General features: G+C 44.2%; 4 protein-coding genes across 6 annotated transcripts; 3 read left to right on the top strand and 1 right to left on the bottom strand.

The window, feature by feature from the left end:
- The first annotated feature begins 745 nt into the window (after positions 1 to 745).
- tmed2 (transmembrane p24 trafficking protein 2) lies at positions 746 to 4361 on the top strand. Of its 2 annotated transcripts, XM_084694195.1 has the most exons (5): positions 746 to 1123; positions 1663 to 1855; positions 2072 to 2089; positions 2480 to 2587; positions 2715 to 4361. In XM_084694195.1, exons 1-5 carry the CDS (start codon positions 944 to 946, stop codon positions 2837 to 2839), a joined length of 624 nt encoding a protein of 207 aa, XP_084550321.1. In that variant the 5' UTR covers positions 746 to 943; the 3' UTR covers positions 2840 to 4361. The 2 variants fall into 2 exon arrangements, with proteins under 2 accessions (XP_084550321.1, XP_084550322.1); XM_084694196.1 differs by lacking the exon at positions 2072 to 2089 and having other exon boundaries at positions 748 to 1123.
- A 402-nt stretch (positions 4362 to 4763) lies between these two features.
- Positions 4764 to 9025, top strand: ddx55 (DEAD (Asp-Glu-Ala-Asp) box polypeptide 55). Its single transcript, XM_084693720.1, has 14 exons — positions 4764 to 4919; positions 5042 to 5092; positions 5225 to 5311; positions 5421 to 5512; positions 5622 to 5684; positions 5775 to 5924; positions 6105 to 6294; positions 6388 to 6470; positions 6972 to 7103; positions 7200 to 7292; positions 7472 to 7586; positions 7708 to 7876; positions 8199 to 8485; positions 8622 to 9025. Exons 1-14 carry the CDS (start codon positions 4812 to 4814, stop codon positions 8790 to 8792), a joined length of 1791 nt encoding a protein of 596 aa, XP_084549846.1. The 5' UTR covers positions 4764 to 4811; the 3' UTR covers positions 8793 to 9025.
- On the bottom strand, positions 9012 to 11656 carry eif2b1 (eukaryotic translation initiation factor 2B, subunit 1 alpha). Of its 2 annotated transcripts, none has more exons than XM_084693721.1 (9): positions 11394 to 11656; positions 11112 to 11213; positions 10795 to 10931; positions 10400 to 10693; positions 10192 to 10304; positions 9930 to 9998; positions 9741 to 9816; positions 9491 to 9616; positions 9012 to 9223 (listed from the first exon to the last, which is right to left on the bottom strand). In XM_084693721.1, exons 1-9 carry the CDS (start codon positions 11404 to 11406, stop codon positions 9068 to 9070), a joined length of 1086 nt encoding a protein of 361 aa, XP_084549847.1. In that variant the 5' UTR covers positions 11407 to 11656; the 3' UTR covers positions 9012 to 9067. The 2 variants fall into 2 exon arrangements, with proteins under 2 accessions (XP_084549847.1, XP_084549848.1); XM_084693722.1 differs by having other exon boundaries at positions 10400 to 10516; positions 11394 to 11655.
- An 879-nt stretch (positions 11657 to 12535) lies between these two features.
- On the top strand, positions 12536 to 18148 carry bcl7a (BAF chromatin remodeling complex subunit BCL7A). The gene is made up of 6 exons (XM_084693723.1): positions 12536 to 12774; positions 13732 to 13813; positions 14087 to 14183; positions 14406 to 14555; positions 15486 to 15598; positions 16070 to 18148. The coding sequence occupies exons 1-6, from the start codon at positions 12683 to 12685 to the stop codon at positions 16142 to 16144; spliced, it is 609 nt and encodes a 202-aa protein (XP_084549849.1). The 5' UTR covers positions 12536 to 12682; the 3' UTR covers positions 16145 to 18148.
- Positions 18149 to 18603: the final 455 nt, after the last annotated feature.

Consider the following 18603-nt stretch of genomic DNA (forward strand, 5'->3'; position numbering starts at 1 on the left):
ACTTCTGCGCAAGCGCTCCGGCAGAGCAGACAATTTTCTTCTTTTTTTTCCTTTTTTTTATGTTGGCATTTTTTTTCTTGTTGAAAGAAAACGGACACATTTACAAACAGGCAACAAAGAAATATATACTAAAATTGTAGATATTGAGCATAACCATATAGTATACATTATTGTAAAAAAAAAAAGATATATCATTATACGAATAATAGTAATAAAATAATAATAATAGAAAAATAAATAAGAAAAATGAATCATGCAATGTCATATTTGATTGTCGATTGTCTTACTTGAGACCGCCGTGGAAACATTCTAGTACTGATCGGAGTAGTGTTTTTAAACATATTACTGTAAAGTACAGACTCATAGACAAACAAGAACACAAAACACATTTATAACACATTATTGTCCCATGTTACTATAAACTATTCAGTTTCATTTAAATATTGTGATTGGACCATACCAAATCGAATTATTTTAATCAAACAAAACATGTAACAGGCTTCTTTAACAGAAATAGAAAATAACATAATTCAGACTGTCAGAAATACATATTGTGACTTGGTATGCATTTTAGGTGGGGTAAATCGATTATTCACACGATATGAAACTATATTCTCTCATACAAATTGTTTGTGGATACATCAAAGAAAACTGTACATAGATTTCTGACTCAACTCAGAAAACTGAATTTGTCAAGCGCAGATCAGGTCGCACTCAATTTGTTCCTCAATGCTTACCGTCTAAATCCTTACGTGGCAGTCTCCCTGAAGCCCTGGCTAGCTAGCTATCTAACTAGCTAGGAAGTGTACATTCGCCAACGTTTACAATCGAGCGTTTTGGGGGAGAGTGTACTGGTTTTGTTATTCATATCATATGGGATATTTGGAGACACAGTCATACAGTACATTTATAACCACCACGTAACGATAGCTAAAATACAAATATGTTCACTGTTTCGGAACTCGTTGTCCTTCTTGCCGTCTTGTCTGCCACAGCGTCCGGCTACTTTGTTAGCATAGACGCCCATGCCGAGGAGTGCTTCTTTGAACGGGTGAACTCAGGGACCAAGATGGGCCTGATGTTCGAAGTTGCCGAAGGAGGTTTCTTGGACATCGACGTTGAGGTGAAATGCGTTCGCTTGAAGCAATTACACCAAACGTAGAATTGACAGCGGTCTAAATGTGAGCTAGAGAGTGCTATCAGGCTAATGTCATCGTTTCATTGGTTACGTTATAGCCAATGAGCTAGTGCTAGCTAGCTACAGAACAGACAGCAAAGCTAGAGCTAGTTATCTACATAATACTACACATTGTTAGCAATTAAGTCGACTAGCAGCTAGTGATGTATCTAGCTTTCCAGGTTATACTTAAGTTTACGTGTTTATTTGAAACATTTCCTTTGACCAGATTCAGTGACAAAGTGTGTCATCTTACTGTACCTGTCAAATCTAGCCTAACTAGCTGGCATTATAAGTTCGGCTTTCAGCCTACTGACAGCTGTCGCACTTTTGCTCCTTTAAGTATTGTCATAATCGAATGTAATTTAAGACAGACTATTTACAAATATCCCAACATATGACGCATATGTTAAGCTACTAGATACTTTGTAGAAAATTGATTTCCTTGCATCTTTTTAAATACATATATTTTGCTCCCTATTCAGATTACAGGGCCTGACGGTAAACAAATTTACAAAGGAGACAGAGAGTCCAGTGGAAAATACTCTGTTGCTGCACACATGGATGGAACATACAAGTTCTGCTTCAGCAACAAGATGTCCACCATGACGCCCAAGATTGTCATGTTCACAATTGACATTGGAGAGGCACCCAAAGGACAGGACATGGAGACAGAGGGTGTGTGTTGTGTGTGTGTGTGTGTGTGTGTGTGTGTGTGGCCTAACTGTCATACCATTTAATAATGAAAAGCATTTTTCTTAATTTCACTTTTAAATGTTACTTTTTTTCCCCCCAACTTTTCAGAAAATATCTATCTTTTTTTTTTGGATTGATGTTAAATGTATTCTTGTTTTGTGCTTTAATGTGATGTGGGGGGCTTCTGCCTCCTCTCAGGTGGAGACAACTGGGATGGTAGGCCACGGCAACACTCCATGGCAACGCTCCGGCCTGAGGGCTTGAAATGCACTGTTTTCCTCTAACCCATGTTTGATGAGTTGTCCCTGTAATGTAACATACAGGATGTGTGCACTAATAATTGACTGCACACTGGGAATGGTGTGAGGTAAACGGGTTTCTACGCTACTGTGGGCTTCGCATTAGTGTGACTTACAAAACAGTTTTCTTTTAACGTGAATCGGGCACTGTGTGTGCTGTCATTTTGAACTGGCGTTCGTTTTTTGATATTAGCCGTGCGTTTGAGTTGAGTGTTGACTGCATGTAATGTTCTTCAGAATGTGTTACTACTCTGATCTTCATTGGTTGATAAATAAAATACAAATGTATATATATATTATATTCCAGCTCATCAGAACAAGCTAGAAGAGATGATCAACGAGCTGGCTGTTGCCATGACAGCAGTTAAGCATGAGCAGGAGTACATGGAGGTCCGAGAGAGAATACATCGAGCAAGTTAGTAACACACATCAACAACAACACACACGACAACACGCACAACAACACACTCCTGCTTGGTTGGCTTTGCATTGTATCTTGTTAATAAAGTTTTCAAAATATTCATATTCCTTTTTTTTTTTAGTCAACGACAACACTAACAGCAGAGTTGTGCTGTGGTCGTTCTTCGAAGCTCTGGTCCTGGTCGCCATGACGCTAGGACAGATTTACTACCTGAAGAGGTTCTTCGAAGTGCGGCGAGTGGTGTAACATGTAAAAACGTTCCCTAAATGTGTTCCTATACCACCGTTACTCTCCAGAACACCTGCCAAGATGTCTAGTTACACCATGGATACGAGACTGGCATTTTTTCAGTAAAAGATTATTGAGTACAATTGGACGTTTTATGTTTTTTTTTTTTACCCCTTTTGTTTTCATGGTTGTAACTGTTGCATTTTGAATTTGGGACTTTTTAAAGATCTTTCAAATTAGGTCAATTTTGATGATCCGTTTTTAGTCATGACGCTGTTCATTTGCTTTTCCACTTTTTGGTTGGCTTTCTGTCACTATTATCCGATAGACTTAAACGCTCACATGGTAAAAAGAAGGCAAAAAGACAAGATACTGATAATAAATGCAAATGTCAGAGACGAAATGTTTTGCCATGTCCCAAGTCATTCACGTTCAGTTGAGAACTGAGACCCCGCCCCTTCTGAGGCTTATTCAGATGTTGTGTTGCCATAGTTTCAGGCATTTCTTTTGTTGGCTTACAATTTTAGTTTTAGTTTTGCAACGTACTGTGTAGCACCCAACTCAGTGAGCCCTAGACCAGTGGTTCCCAACCCTAGTCCTCGGGGACCCCCTGTCCTGCACGTTTTAGATGTTTCATTCATTTGAATCAGGTGTGTTGGAGCAGGGAAACATCTAAAACATGCAGGACAGGGGGTCCCAGAGGACCAGGGTTGGGAACCACTGAACGAGACTACCAGATGCATTTTTATTTTGTCAGTCTTATGACACAGGCCGAATTGATTTTATCAATTTTGTCGAATAATAGTTATCCATCCATGGCACATAATGTTTCTTTTGAATGTGTATATATATGTGTGTGTGTACACACTGATAAAAAGGAAAACATTACAACTCACTTTGCTTCAGATGGATTAGTTGATTATATTGTTCGTCCATTCTTATCCTAGAAAAAGACATACTATTCTAGAGCTACACCAACTTCAACTAATGAACTTTACATTGAGCCTTTTAGTTTATAACATCTGTGGGTTCTTTGGATCAGAATGGAGGGGCTTTACAAAAGGTTATGATTTGGTGTTGGGGGAGGGGCCAAAACTATGTTAAGAGTGCGAGCTCGCTTTAGTTGCTTTTTTTTTTCTTTTTTTTTTGACAATTTAGGGTGGGGGCGGGAATCTAATTTATGTGATGGTAAGCGGTTTTGTACTTTTGATTTTCTGGTACATATCCAGTTAGATACAACATTCATGCTGTAATATTAGAAGATAATACAGGGAGTGGTGTTTTCTGGTCTATTGTCTTTACATGTTACATCTTTACACCCTTAATGTTGTATTTTAGTGAATATGTCCCAGTTTTGTAATTGACTTTCTGGTGAGCTCAGGCTTAATGCACAGTCACCTCTGAACAGGAGGCACTACTGAGGAGAAATTAGGTCAATTTGACTCATCAATGCAGAATGGATCAATACAATTTGAAAGTTAAATGCTTGTCTGTGGAAAATGATCCTGGTTTCCTAAACAATAAATACAATATTCTTTAATTTGTGGTTTAATGTGTGATGTTCGTCAGGCCTCCAGGGAAATCTGTTCCCCCTGTGTTCACAGTGTGAAAGACTGATGTGTAGATAAAACTTGCTATACATAATGATCACAGTAACATACATCATCAGCATCACTGTATTGATTTATACATGTTCAGACTGTTATATACAGGGGGGGGAACCACTTTCATCAGGCCTCCAGGGAAATCTGTTCCCCCTGTGTTCTCTGTGTAAGAGACTGGTGTATAGATGAAAAGTATTACTCATTGTAATCACTGTAAAATAATGAATGAAAGATGAGTGACACCGACTTGCCTACTTATCGTACAGTACAATAGGTTTTTTTGTGGAACTGAATTCTCCGCAAGACCGGTACTCTGTTGTAACCCGGATTGTAAATATCGACGTACAGGAAAAGGTAACAGCGTGGATGGGCTGTAGAGTTCCAACATGGAAAACACCACCGATGGAAAATGGGATAGTTTACCTGTTAAACTGAACGACAGCATAATGGAAACCCTCGACGAGCTAGGGTTTACTTTCATGACACCTGTTCAGGTATTTACATTTTACATTTACTTTTCAACGGACAAAGCTTATACATGTATTCAGTCTCAGTGACTCGACCACAGTTGTTACCTTTCGTAAACAACATACAACACTTCACTTTTCATTTCCAGTCTGCCTGTATTCCGCTCTTTATGTGCAATAAAGATGTCGCTGCCGAGGCGGTAAGTGAGCATTATTTTCTATTTGTATCAGTGTTATACAGTATGCGTCCATGAGTTAGTAGTAATTGCGTTATGAGAGTGAAAAGCGTGTCTGAGGTAACTGTTACGCTAAGTTTTCCCGTGCCTTGACAGGTGACTGGAAGTGGGAAGACACTCGCTTTTGTTATTCCTATTATAGAAATTCTTCTAAAGCGAGAAGAAAAACTGAAGAAATTGCAGGTAAACTTTGAATCATAGCACAGTCGTTAAAGCCTCAAAGCAGTTGTCTCAGTATCTGCCAGATAAATCATTATTCTGCTGTTGTATATTTCTGTTATTCTGCTGTCAGGTTGGTGCATTGGTCATCACCCCAACCCGAGAACTAGCCCTTCAGATCAGCGAAGTGATAGGGCAGTTCATCCAGAAGTTTCCACAATTCAAGTAGGTGGAGAGTCTTGTGAAAATGTACATCGTTGACATGGAAAACCGAGTTTAGATGACACAACAAAACATCCAGGGTTAGATTTTCATCAAAGTTGTCTTTTTCCAGACAGATTTTGTTGATAGGTGGAAGCAACCCTATTGACGACGTGGAAAAGTTCAAGGAACAAGGGTGAGGATACGCTCAATGTGACCCCACTGGGAGTGACTTTAACACCGGGCCTCTCAACAAATGTCATCAATGTGCTCTGCTGTTTTCCAGGGCCAACATAGTGATTGCAACTCCGGGTCGGCTGGAAGACATGTTCCGTAGAAAAGCCGATGGTTTGGACCTGGCCAGCTCCGTAAAGAGTCTGGATGTTCTGGTGCTGGATGAGGCGGACAGACTGCTGGATATGGGCTTCGAGGCCAGGTAAGACCAGGGGAGGTCCCAGACCATTTCAACTGGGGGTGTGTGGGGGTCAGGGGGAAGGTGGCATGCTGGGTGGCATGCTGGGGGGCACGCTGGGGGGCACACTGGGGCCAGTTGTACTGTTATTCATTCGAACTTCTTTATTTGTATGTGTGCGTGTCTCTCTTTCGTCCTCTGTAGCCTGAACACGATCCTGGGCCTGCTGCCGAAGCAGAGACGAACCGGCCTGTTCTCGGCCACTCAGACCCAGGAGCTGGAGAAGCTAGTGAGAGCCGGCCTCAGGAACCCCGTACGCATCGCTGTGAAGGAGAAGGGCGTGGCGGCCACCAGCGTGCAGAAAACCCCTGCCAGGCTCTGTAATTACTACACCGTGAGTAGGAAACCCATGACGCCAGAGTAACAGCTTCACGGGTCGTACGCCAGGTCCAAGTCTTGAAGCGCTCTCTGTCGTTATGTCACGCAGATCTGTAGAACGGAGGACAAGTTTAACAACCTGGTGGCGTTTCTACGACAACACAAGCACGAGAAGCAGCTGGTTTTCGTTAGGTGAGTGGAGAGGCCCCTCTGTCAGTCGTGTGTGTGGGGAACGTCGCTGACATGGACGTCGCTGACTGTTCTGTCCTCCTCAGTAGCTGTGCTACGTCGCTGACTGTTCTGTCCTCCTCAGTAGCTGTGCTACGTCGCTGACTGTTCTGTCCTCCTCAGTAGCTGTGCTACGTCGCTGACTGTTCTGTGTTCCTCAGTAGCTGTGCTACGTCGCTGACTGTTCTGTCCTCCTCAGTAGCTGTGCTACGTCGCTGACTGTTCTGTCCTCCTCAGTAGCTGTGCTACGTCGCTGACTGTTCTGTGTTCCTCAGTACCTGTGCTACGTCGCTGACTGTTCTGTGTTCCTCAGTACCTGTGCTACGTCGCTGACTGTTCTGTCCTCCTCAGTAGCTGTGCTACGTCGCTGACTGTTCTGTCCTCCTCAGTAGCTGTGCTACGTCGCTGACTGTTCTGTCCTCCTCAGTAGCTGTGCTACGTCGCTGACTGTTCTGTGTTCCTCAGTACCTGTGCTTGTGTGGAGTACTTCGGCAGGGCCCTGGAGGCCCTCATTAAGAATGTCACCATCTACTGCATTCATGGCAAAATGAAGCACAAACGCAACAAGATCTTTGCAGACTTTCGAACGATGAAAAGGTATGGCCGATTTTATTTTTTAGGTTGTTTCATAAATGACTGTGACTTTTTACAAGTGCGATAACAGCTGTACTGCTAACTTTTGTCGTGTTACAGCGGAATTGTCGTGTGTACCGATGTGATGGCCAGAGGCATTGATATCCCAGAAGTCAACTGGGTACTGCAGTATGACCCTCCCAGTAGTGCGAGGTATAGTTAAATGACAAAAGTATGCTGGCTAGGCAGAACAGAATTTAAACACTTGCAGTTATGACAACTGATTATTGTGAAAATAATCAATAGGTCCGATCAACAGTTGAAGAAATGTCACTTTTGTGTGTGGCACATGAAGAGATGACGGTCACTTATCTTTCCCCTCCCTCCCTTAGTGCCTTCGTGCATCGGTGCGGACGCACAGCGCGTATTGGTAACCAAGGCAACGCCCTCGTTTTCCTCCTTCCGATGGAGGAGTCGTATGTCAACTTCCTGTCCATCAATCAGAAAGTACGTTTTGTAGGATAGCTTTTACTTCCAGGGTCATTGATCAATTTTTTTTTAATTGTTTTACTTGAACTCAGTTCTTCCTCTTATTGGAAGTGTTTAACCCTCCCTGTGCCCTCCTCAGTGCCCCCTACAGAGGATGGCACCTGTCAGAGACGTGGTGGACGTGCTGCCCAAGGTGAAGGTCATGGCGCAGGCCGACCGCGCCATGTTTGACAGGGGCATGAGAGCCTTCGTCTCCTACGTCCAGGGCTATGCCAAACACGAGTGCAGCCTGATCTTCAGGGTCAAAGGTGAGAAATAGCCCGTCGACTAAAAACAGGCACGCTGTCTGTTCCTGCTATATTCAGCTCGGTGGAAGAATGGTGGAAGAATTTTACTTTTGAAATATGTCATGGGGGGTCAGATGGCTGAGCGGTTAGGAAATAGGGCTATTTAGCAGAAGGTTCCGGGTTTGATTCCTGGCCGTGCAAAATGACGTTGTGTCCTTGGGCAAGGCACTTCACCCTATTTGCCTCGGGGGGAATGTCCCTGTACTTACTGTAAGTCGCTCTGGATAAGAGCGTCTGCTAAATGACTAAATGTAAGTGACATTTTTCTGCTGTCATTGGTCAGATCTGGACTTTGCCTTGCTGGCTCGTGGTTTCGCCCTCCTCCGCATGCCCAAGATGCCTGAACTGAAGGGCAGGCATTTCCCAGAGTTCGGTGAGACCACCCTCGACACAAACACCATCCGCTACAAGGACAAGAACAGAGAGAAACTAAGGCAGAAGATGCTGGCAGAGCTGAAGGAGAGGACACCTGCGCCTAGGAAGAAGTTCATCAAGAACACAGCCTGGTCCAAACAGAAGAACAAGAAGGACCGCAGGAGAAAGACTGCTGCCAAAAGAAAACTTCAGGAGGTATTTTACCGTACCTTTTTAGTCATTTCATTACATGTTTAGCATCCTCATTGTGTGTTTTAATGGGACTAACTTGCTGTTTCCTTGAATGTAAACGTGTTAAGTTAAACCAAATGAATTGAATCTCTTCCTGCAGGGCTCGGATGTAGACGACGAGGACATGAAAGAGCTGTTGAACGACACCCGTCTGCTCAAGAAACTGAAGAAAGGACAGATTAGCGAGGAGGACTTTGAGAAGCAGGTGACAGTTGGGCAGAAGAGTCACCGCAAGACTCCAGGACCCTCACAGGAAGAGGAGAGCAAATGACAACGCCTCGCCTGTGGTTCCTCTAACTAAATATGGACTGGCGCACCGACATTTTACAGTGTTGTTATATAAAGAGCATCTTGCGCCACATCTGGTGAATGAATCCTGCAGGGTGAATTATTTAATCCATGTACTTCATAGGTTTTCTGTAAACTCATTTACGACATTTGTGTTGATACACGTGACCTGTTGTGACCATCGATTCAAGACCCAAACACGTTTTTACAACCCTTGTCCCTTTTGAATTTATTTTATTTTGATGTCGCTAGGCACAGTTATAAATAAAGCTTGATGAGTTCGTCACTGACAGCGGAGGGGGTGAGGACTCCCAGGTCGGTGAAGAGGAGGGTGATGAGGGAGGGCGGGGTATAGTCTGTCATGGGGTGCTCCTCCGACAGATTCTGGACGGTCCTCAGAGTGTCTGCCTTGTACTGTGGGGGGAGAGGGAGGGAGGGAGGGAGGGAGGGAGGGAGGGAGGGAGGGAGGGAGGGAGGGAGGGAGGGAGGGAGGGAGGGAGGGAGGGAGGGAGGGAGGGAGGGAGGGAGGGAGGGAGGGAGGGAGGGAGGGAGGGAGGGAGGGAGGGAGGGAGGGAGGGAGGGAGGGAGGGAGGGAGGGAGGGAGGGAGGGAGGGAGGGGACATCAGAACGACACGAGGAAACGTCCCGATCAGAAGTGCAGCCCGTCGGTCTCCTTTTTACCTTGAATCTGTCTGGGACGTCTTGCTGGTTGAGGGGGTACAGACGGACGAACTTGAAGCTCTCCGCTACGACGTAGAAGGGCTTGTTGTGGGCTTTGGAGCACAGAGCCATCTGATAGGTGCCAATCTACAAGGAAGGAGAAACACAGCTTCACCACAGGCATGACACGGTCAATGTGAACGGCAGTGACCCCCCCCCCCCTGGTGTTCCAGTAATCTGGGCTGTCAGGAGCGCCTGTCCGCACACGCACTTTGTTGATGATGCCTCCGCTCTCCACGACTCCTTCCGCACCGACGATGACCAGGTCCACCTTCTCTAAGACATACCTACGAACAGAGACAGCAAGTAAATGACACTGGAGAAAACTGCTCAAAAGCTTGTTTGTCTATAGCTAGCGGTATGGACTGAGGTAACAGCTAATCGTGAGTGGAAACCTTACCCCACGGCAGCATCTAGAACTACAGTCACAGGAACGTTGAGTTTTCTCAAGGCATCTGCCATCTGCCACCTAGGGAACAAGCACATATCAGAGAAGGACTGACTTTGGGGGGGGGGGGGGTCCCTATCTTTAAATAAAGGGAACACTATCTCTTTTCTATATCAATAATTCCTTCATTTCTGGGGGGCCAGACATGTAAATGAGGGGGCCTATGTGCCCCCACGCCTCCTCCTGGCTGTGCCCCTGGTGGGCGTGCCCTCACCCTGCTGTGTCTGGCTGGGACTCTGTGACGTAGACAGAGAAGCGCTTCTTCTCAGCCGCAGCCTTCTCCAGCACCCTCAGCACCACCCTGGAGGAGGAGTGGGTCAGGATTTTCTGTGAGGACAATAACAGAAGGCAGGATGATTCGTGAGGTCATGCGCTAAACACAACCACCGTGTTTCATTCGGTCGCTGTGCAACGCCCCTTACCGCCCCGTCTTTGATGAACGTGTGGCAGAGTTTGGCCACCTTGCTTCTGGATAGCGAGATCTTCTCTAAGAACAGCTCTCCTCTCTCCTCCATCACCTTCTTGCAGCGTGACAGATCCTGAGGCAAACAAGATGGAGGTGAGGCCCTGAGCCAGGACCCTGCCTGGGCCTTGACAGCAGGGCTGGCCCTGTGCGTCTGCCACTCTGAGCTGGATGTCCAGACGTGTGGCAATAAACCAAGAGGGCGTGTCAATCTGGTGTGCGTGTGCTTTTTGGTTTGGTTTCTATTAAGTAACTGGGAAAAGAGCATTTTGAGGCAAGAGTTACAGACACCAAACATTGAGGAGTTTGTGGCAGGCACGGAATGAGAAAACCGGTGGAGGGAAATCGTCAAACCTGGTGTTCCAGAGACGTCAGGCTGATGAAGCGGAGGAACAGTTCCCCGCCAGAGGACACAGCCACAGAAGAGTCCACCGCGGTCAGGCAGTCTGTCGCCCCCTTCAAACTCTCCCTCAGACCCTGGATCGTCTCTCCTGAGGGGGGCACAGAGAAGAGGACGGGCTCATCAAGCTGGGACGCCGGTCCTTTTGTCTTAAGGGCAACTCAGTGAACCCAGTCTGATTAACAAGCCAGCAGTGTTTGTGCTAATTTCAGTACAGCAACGACTAATGTATGCGTCTCTCGCTATGTAGCGTTGAGAAGGAAATGCAGACCTTTGTCTCTCTTGAGAAACTCCAATAAGGTTCGTATGGCAGCTACGGCAGAAGCCATATCTGGGTCGGTCCTCATCTGAGTCCTGAAATATTCCACCAACTCTGACGGGAGACCGAGGAAAGACAGTCATGGGGTTACCTCCAACGAATCCGTTATCAACCCGTTTTCATGTTAACGCAATCGTCAGTTTAGAACAGACGGTGGTCAGACTACAACATAAGGAAACCTTCATTTTCAATGTTGAACGCGCAGTATCATTTCGATTTGAAAAAAAATCTTACCTGCTTCGTTCATTTTCTTTGAATGAATGTGCAGGTTCTTGCACCTGTCCACAACCAAACTACACAGGTTAAGTAAATTGATGGCTCAAAGTTGTTACTCAATTATATTCAACAGCAGTATACAAAGTTAGTGTCTTCAAGGATTGACAGAAGGCGAATTAACTTGATAACTAGGCCAATGGATAATATTCACGTGGAATTAAAACAACTATTCACGTTTCGCTTTACTGTCATCATCTCCCGTCGCAATTGGATGACGCAACAGCACCGTCTACACGTGACTGTCTGCAAACCCCGTAAAAAGATGTAGCTTTCCAAATGGAATTTTCCAAAACATGGTTAATGTTAGAATGTTTTTGTTTTCTGCTTCTTATAGTAGGAGACACCACGACTGTTTTGTAAGACTCTAAATGCGCTCATTTATCCATCTGTGTACATACGTTAAACTTTCATTGTGTACCTTTCCGTCCATTGAAGCAAGGTGTCTATAACGCTGATATCGCATACTAGTCTTCCTCTCCGTTTCCCCCTCGCTCCACCCGCCAATCCATCTGTCAGTCAATCTCTAATAATGCTTCTTAGTAAGCCTATATATTTAGCACTAAGCTATTTACCAATTAATTACAATTAACAGCAATTAACACTTCTTTTATTTTGCCTTATCTTTCTTTCTCTCACTCAATTCACCGCCTCCACATCATTTTATTTAGCTATGGCCTGCATTAATCCATTTAGCAATTAATGTAATGTATTCGTTTTGTTTTCAATTATTACAATTTGCATATTAATTAGGGCTACTATTTAGTACTTTTGCTTTCATCAAACATATTTTTCATGTTCTAGTAATGTAGGCTAGGATAGGACCTTTATATTAATTAATAAAATACATAATTCTTAATTATTACTACAGCCTGTGTCTATGCACTAAATATAATAACAAAAAAATGCCTAAATGTAACAATGACCGTGAAGGGAATGTTGTTTTTAATTTTGTACGTTTAAACGACAGTCTCGTGGAACGTCTTAAAATGGAAAAAACTAAGTGCAATTCTTTCAGCGAAACAAAGTTTTAGGCAAAGTTTTTCTCGGATCAGTGATCTCCAAGTCTCTTTGTTCTCCGATCCCACAACGGGGAAACTGGGCGCCTCGTTTCACTGTGCAGCTGCGGGCTCTACTGGCCCCACTCCTTTCGGCGCAGGCGCGCTTCTTCCTTCTGTGCGCTCTAGTGAGTGTTTGCATTGTGTCTGAATTGCCGGCGAGCTTTAAAAAATATTATACCCACCGCGGCAATGTCGGGCAGGTCGGTCCGAGCCGAGACCCGGAGCAGGGCGAAAGATGACATCAAGCGGGTTATGGCGGCTATTGAGAAAGTACGAAAATGGTAAGAAAGAGGAAAAAGCCCCTGTTCGTTACCTAACACGAGAAATCCTGTCTTGTTGGGGGAGGAGAGAGAGAGCGAGCGAGCGAATGTATTTGAAAGACGGGTCATTTTGAACGGATTTTTGGGGCAGATTACTCTCGGCTCAGGTGCGCCGAAGCGCACTCGTACAGTGTGGGACTAAGTAGTGTAAAAAGGCTACCAATGACAATATCATTTTAGTCGATTCTCCGCCAAGGTTTAATGTGGGTTGAACCCAGAAGCCATTTCGTTGCAGTCACATGAAGCCATTCCTTTCTCCAGCCCGCTGTTGTGCTTGTATTGGAGCCGACTGTGCAGGGGCACCGGGACGACTCAAATCACTCAATAACACTCACTTCGAAACTATATGACGACGGCGCTCTTGAGTCGGAGTAGTTTAGTCTGCCTGGAGTTTTAAATTAAGCGCTTTGAGTCGCCCTGTAGGTCGAATAGAGATTGCGCATGGTGGGGGTTGGGAAGGGAAGTAGGCTACTGTAGTGCATGGCTACACAATGACTCAGTCTTAGGATTTTAGAATTAAAGTAATTGTGTTTTTTTTAGGTCATAGTAATAACACAGTGATATGTTATACAACAAAAGACGTGTAGTAAATATCGTTATTGTTTTTAATTTCCCCACCCAATGCTATCATCCGGTATGTCTTATTTTGAGACATTGTGTTCCAATGTACAAATCTAAGATTAAGTGACTGTTACTGAAGTTTGCAGATAATACATGTTTTGTTATTAAGGAGTTCAAACGTTTCAACTACCCTTTTAGTAAAAAAAAAAAATAAAAAAAACGAAAATATATCTTAGTAATCAAATCAATTCTTGTTGTTTTATTTTGTCTCAGTGGCTGAAACCTAGCAGCAGTTACATATTTTTTTTTAAACACTGCATGCGTGTTTGATGTTATTTATTTGTCTTTCTCACACAGGGAGAAGAAATGGGTGACAGTAGGGGACACGTCCCTGCGCATCTACAAGTGGGTCCCGGTGACAGAGCCCAAATCCGACGATGTATGTCCTCAATACCACAGCCATGTGCTTCCATCAGTGACTAGTTATCATAGCGGCAACCCACCAACACTCCTCATGTACATTGTATTGACCTTGGTTGATTATTATAAATTGTGGATGATTGTGTTTAGAATCAGGTTTATTCCCAAGTGAGTTACACAAACAAGGAATTTCCTGTGGTGGGTTGGTGCATACAACAGATACATATACATAGGGAATGCATTTGTTATATGTTATATTAATAGGACATGTTTTGCTTTTATTTTTTTTAAGAAAAACAAAAACAAGAAGAAGGGGAAGGAGGAGAAGTATGGTTCGGAGGTAACCACCCCCGAGAACAGCTCCTCTCCAGGGATGATGGACATGCATGGTGGGTGGCACCTCTGCGTGTGTTGATTCATCTCCCGACCCCACGTCAATCCTCAAAGTAATGGAGTCAGGGCAAACACATCGGGAAATCCATCAAGAACCTCCCCCCCCCCCCTCCTGTTCCTGTCGCATCAGAGTTGGTCTTCTCCTGTGTTTGCCCCTCGGCGTCTGACATCGGACGAGGATTTGATGACGAGTAACGGTCAGTGTCTCTCTCCCTCAGACGACAACAGCAACCAGAGTTCCATCGCCGACTCCTCCCCTGTCAAACAGGAAACCAGCTGCAGCACTAGCCCCGCCCCCGAACCCAGTGTCGCATCCCAACGCGAGGGCAGCGAGACCAAGAGTGACCAAAGCCCTGACAGCAAGAGGGGTCAGTTATACACACGCACACACAAGTTACGCACACACCCCAAGGGTTAGTAGAAGGGTTAGTAGTTCCTGTATCCTGTCGTGTTCTGGTGAAACACGCCAAGGTGGTTTATTGATAGTGAAAAGTGCTCCTTCATTACTCATTGGATAGATGACGAGGAGAGTTAATAATTTATTAAGTTCTGCCCTTACCCGAGGGGATGTAGAGAGGGGCAAATACTTATATCCTGGTTCCTGTGTGTGTGTGTGTGTGTGTGTGTGTGTGTGTGTGTGTGTGTGTGTGTGTGTGTGTGTGTGTGTGTGTGTGTGTGTGTGTGTGTGTGTGTGTGTGTGTGTGTGTGTGTGTGTGTGTGTGTGTGTGTGTGTGTGTGTGTGTGTGTGTGAGAGAGAGAGATGGGGGGGCAGCAGCTGTGACCATGTCTGCTCCCTCGGGGCTGTAACCACCAGGCTTCCATCTGCGCTTCCACTAACAATACCATGGTGCTAGAAACCTCTTTCTTTCCCTCTCTGTCCATCTCTTTTTTTTCTTTATTTTGTCTCTTTCTTTCACTCTCTTTGTCTCTTTCTATTCATCTCTCACTCCTTCGACCTTTACATTTACTCAATCTTCTCTTGTTTTCCACCCTCCTTGCTTTTTCTTGTTCTCATACTCTGGTACGTGAAATATTAGCTCTAAAGTTAATTGTGACCCTGTTATGAATCAATGCATCCCTCTAAAAATATATATTTGATCAAAAGGCTGTGTGCAGTTACCCCAAAACACCACACAGTGGCATTCAAGTCTTATGTCCCATGACAGAGGATCCAATAAAAAATAAAAAACACACTATTTGTAACTGTGGTCTGTCCACAATAAACAGAAGATCGTTTCAAATGTCTTGATCAGATTAAGTATTGAACTGATCCAGGATGACTGTGTGTTGTCCTGCAGGCAAGACTCTCCCCTCCACAGAAACCTCAGAGAGACCAGCGAGCGTGAAGAGAGACAGCCAGCCTTCCTCAGGGGAGAAGGAGCCCACTGAGAGCAGTAGCAAAGCCACTCAGGTAGTTACTGTTGCCTTGTGTCTGGGTAAGACACACACGCTTCCTTGGAAACCAAGGAAACCGTGTTCATTCCTGCTCCTTGGAAAAACTCGACCGTGCTCGCTTTGTAGGGCTCTTTGTATAAGGGTTAAATACATTTTTAACATTAACAAAATTAAATGTGATGTCATTGTACTGTCCAAAACTGTGGGTAACATTCTCTATTAACTTATGTTATTTAGATTCTAGAAAATAAGAGTGCAGCACATTGTCATGAATTAAATGGAGTTTGTGGCTGGAATTGAAAAAGGAAATTGGTTTATTCTAGATGCACGTGTGTGTCTCTAGTGTAAAACTTGTGCAGTATATTGGTGAGATCCAGTTGTTTGTCATCTGACGAGGTGTGTTTGTTTTTTCTGACGAGGTGTGTTTGTTTTTTCTGACGAGGTGTGTTTGTTTTTTCTGACGAGGTGTGTTTGTTTTGTCTATCAGGACCTGGAGCAGGAGGCCCCACCAACCAAGAAGAGCAAACAGGAGTCTTCGTCTCAGGACATAGAGGAGAGTTAAATGTCCCGCGCTAAAATGTTCCTCTCCTCCATCCTCTCCTCCTCTTCTGTACCTCCCTCTGTAGGCCCCCAGTCTCTGTGGGAGAACGGACATCACCCCTCCAATCCCCCTCTCTTCCCTCACCTCCTTCCCACCAGAGGGAGAAGGAACTTCTCTCTCCCCCTCCCTCACCCCTCTTGCCCATTACAGTCCTCTGTAATAGAGGGAGAATGGACATTACCTCTCTTCACTGAACCCTCCCTGCTTCCTCACAATCTCCCTCTCACTAACGCTAATAGAGGCTCTGGTCAACTGGCTGTGGTCCCCTCTGTGACCAGGGGTGGCGCTGTGTGCACAGGCCAGCACACGTGGAACACTGACCTGCACCTGTGACTGAAAACACACTGATGATGGGATGTGATGCTGGAACCCACACATCAATCAGACGACTTCTACGCAAGGCCTCTTTAAACCTCCCACTAACTCACCTCCTGTTGGTCCAAAAATCCACGCTGGTTTAGAATACATTTAGTCTTATTATTTTACCCAAACAAATATTTCTTTCTTTTTTCTTTTTTTTTTTTCGCTCAGGAGGGTCAATGCACTGTTAAGGAATATCACGATCTATCACAGATAGTTTTTGCTGCTGTAGTGGATGTCTTTTTTTTTTCTCCATGTTTCTTTTGCCAGTTGTATTTTGATCAGCTAGTTAGAAAGCACACAGGTACTGGTGGAGTTTCTGTCCAATAGTAAAAGCAGGCTTTTGTTACCATGGTTGTGTTACCATGGTTGTGTTACCATGAAACAACATACTTAGTAGGTCAAATGGCTTAACAACATTTTTGGTGCCATGTTTATTTTTTGTGTATTATTATTTTTTGCCTTATATTTTGAATAGGTCATTATTGAAGTGACACTAATAATTTCATTCAATACTTACATTCATCTCTACAGTTAAATGTTAATGTGTTAATTTGTTAATGCAATCTGTTTTTTTATCGTTACCCAGTAGAGATTTTCCTGTATACAGTGGAATCTCCTGCTACTCCTGTTGCTAGTCAGTTTCAGCTTCAACTCCCTAGTTTTCCATTACAATGTAGTCGGCTTCAATAAGAAACAGGCTTAAACTGGCCCGCAGGTTACGGTTTCTGACTTGGTCCACCGCCTCCGTCAACTCCTGTAAATGTACTGTGTGTTACTTTTAACGATTTTACCTATAAACAGCGCATAGCCCTCAGCGGGGAAGCGGGTCTCGTCGTTCGAGGTCCAACTCCCTGCCTCTTTTAAGGTGCTGTCTTTTGGCCGAATCCGTAGGTGTAGACGTGACACTAAAACAGATCTTCACTTCGTTTTTTTTTTTTCTTCTTCTTTTGTCCTACTTATATTTCCCATTGATATCACTCTGTGGTGAATGTGAAAGTTAGAGCAAGGATTCGGCCATATGACCTCCAATGTCCAACCTCAAACCTATTTATATGATTTGGGTGCATCAATTAATATAAACATGTTTATGATCCATTAAATAAGTTTCACTGCAAGTCAGTGACTGGACATGGCAAGAATGAGCATTACTTGATCAGATGATGCCAGTGGACAGATCAAATCATCAGTTACTAGTATGGATGGATGGAGTGAACACTTAACTGTGTCAGTTTAGAGGGTGGCTTAGCATATACCTCATTACCAGTCCATGAGAGCTGGTACTAAAGATGCTATGTATTAACATTAACCGTTATAAAAGCATTATGTTCACTCAGTTAAAAAAAAATATCTCATTCATGTTTTAGCTTTCACCGGATTGAGCCAATTGCTTAGTTAAACTCTAAATTCAGTGTGTAGAAAGAAACCGCGACAGAGCTGTGACATGAAAACACGTAGGCTATTATCTGGGGGACCATGTTTCAGTTTAGAATGATCTTGTACAGATTTATGGTTTGGTTTGAATTATTTATTCCATCAGTAGTGCTTGGTTTTTTATCATGTTCAATGGTTTTGTTTTATTAATAAAAAGTCACAAAACATTTACGTCACTGTTTCAGTGTGTGCGTGTTCAAACTTTGCGCTTTGAGAATTATTTAGAGAAGAACCTGAGGTAAGTGTTCCTTTTTTTTTTTTTTTTTTTTTGTGTGCGCTTGAGCTGTCTCAGCAACTCTCCTTTTGTGTTTCAATCCCAAATATTTGAGCCTGGACCTCATGAAATATAAAGCATTCTATTTTAGCTTCCTCCCCCTGTCTGGGGTAATGGATCTACATATGAATGAATCATGAGGAGTTCCTCAACTGATCACTGTGTGAAACGGAACACAGGTTAAGTTGGCCAGAAACATCTCCGGCTCCCCAGGGGTAGACAGGAGCAGGAATGCTGCACCCTGCCCGGGGCTTTTGTCGAACCAAGCAGCCAGGGGACCATGAGCCCAGCTCTGCCTCATCAGTTTACCCAGAGGAGGAGGGGAGACCCAGGCTCCAGTGTGAACACTCGT

Source organism: Hypomesus nipponensis, chromosome 27 (genome assembly GCF_054491055.1).
Source record: "Hypomesus nipponensis isolate SF chromosome 27, ASM5449105v1, whole genome shotgun sequence".
NCBI classification, from domain to species: Eukaryota; Metazoa; Chordata; class Actinopteri; order Osmeriformes; family Osmeridae; genus Hypomesus; species Hypomesus nipponensis.

Excerpts from the sequence above, each read along its gene's own strand:
- tmed2 (XM_084694195.1), top strand. The coding sequence starts at position 944 with ATGTTCACTGTTTCGGAACTCGTTGTCCTTCTTGCCGTCTTGTCTGCC. Across the intron at positions 1,124-1,662 it reads TCTTGGACATCGACGTTGAG|ATTACAGGGCCTGACGGTAA; the intron begins GTGAAATGCGTT and ends CTCCCTATTCAG. Across the intron at positions 2,588-2,714 it reads AGAGAGAATACATCGAGCAA|TCAACGACAACACTAACAGC; the intron begins GTTAGTAACACA and ends TTTTTTTTTTAG.
- ddx55 (XM_084693720.1), top strand. The coding sequence starts at position 4,812 with ATGGAAAACACCACCGATGGAAAATGGGATAGTTTACCTGTTAAACTG. Across the intron at positions 6,295-6,387 it reads GGCTCTGTAATTACTACACC|ATCTGTAGAACGGAGGACAA; the intron begins GTGAGTAGGAAA and ends TATGTCACGCAG. Across the intron at positions 7,877-8,198 it reads CCTGATCTTCAGGGTCAAAG|ATCTGGACTTTGCCTTGCTG; the intron begins GTGAGAAATAGC and ends GTCATTGGTCAG.
- eif2b1 (XM_084693721.1), bottom strand. Across the intron at positions 10,305-10,399 it reads CGTTCATCAAAGACGGGGCG|AAAATCCTGACCCACTCCTC; the intron begins GTAAGGGGCGTT and ends TTGTCCTCACAG. Across the intron at positions 9,224-9,490 it reads ACGTCCCAGACAGATTCAAG|TACAAGGCAGACACTCTGAG; the intron begins GTAAAAAGGAGA and ends CTCCCCCCACAG.
- bcl7a (XM_084693723.1), top strand. The coding sequence starts at position 12,683 with ATGTCGGGCAGGTCGGTCCGAGCCGAGACCCGGAGCAGGGCGAAAGAT. Across the intron at positions 13,814-14,086 it reads CAGAGCCCAAATCCGACGAT|AAAAACAAAAACAAGAAGAA; the intron begins GTATGTCCTCAA and ends ATTTTTTTTAAG. Across the intron at positions 15,599-16,069 it reads GCAGTAGCAAAGCCACTCAG|GACCTGGAGCAGGAGGCCCC; the intron begins GTAGTTACTGTT and ends TTTGTCTATCAG.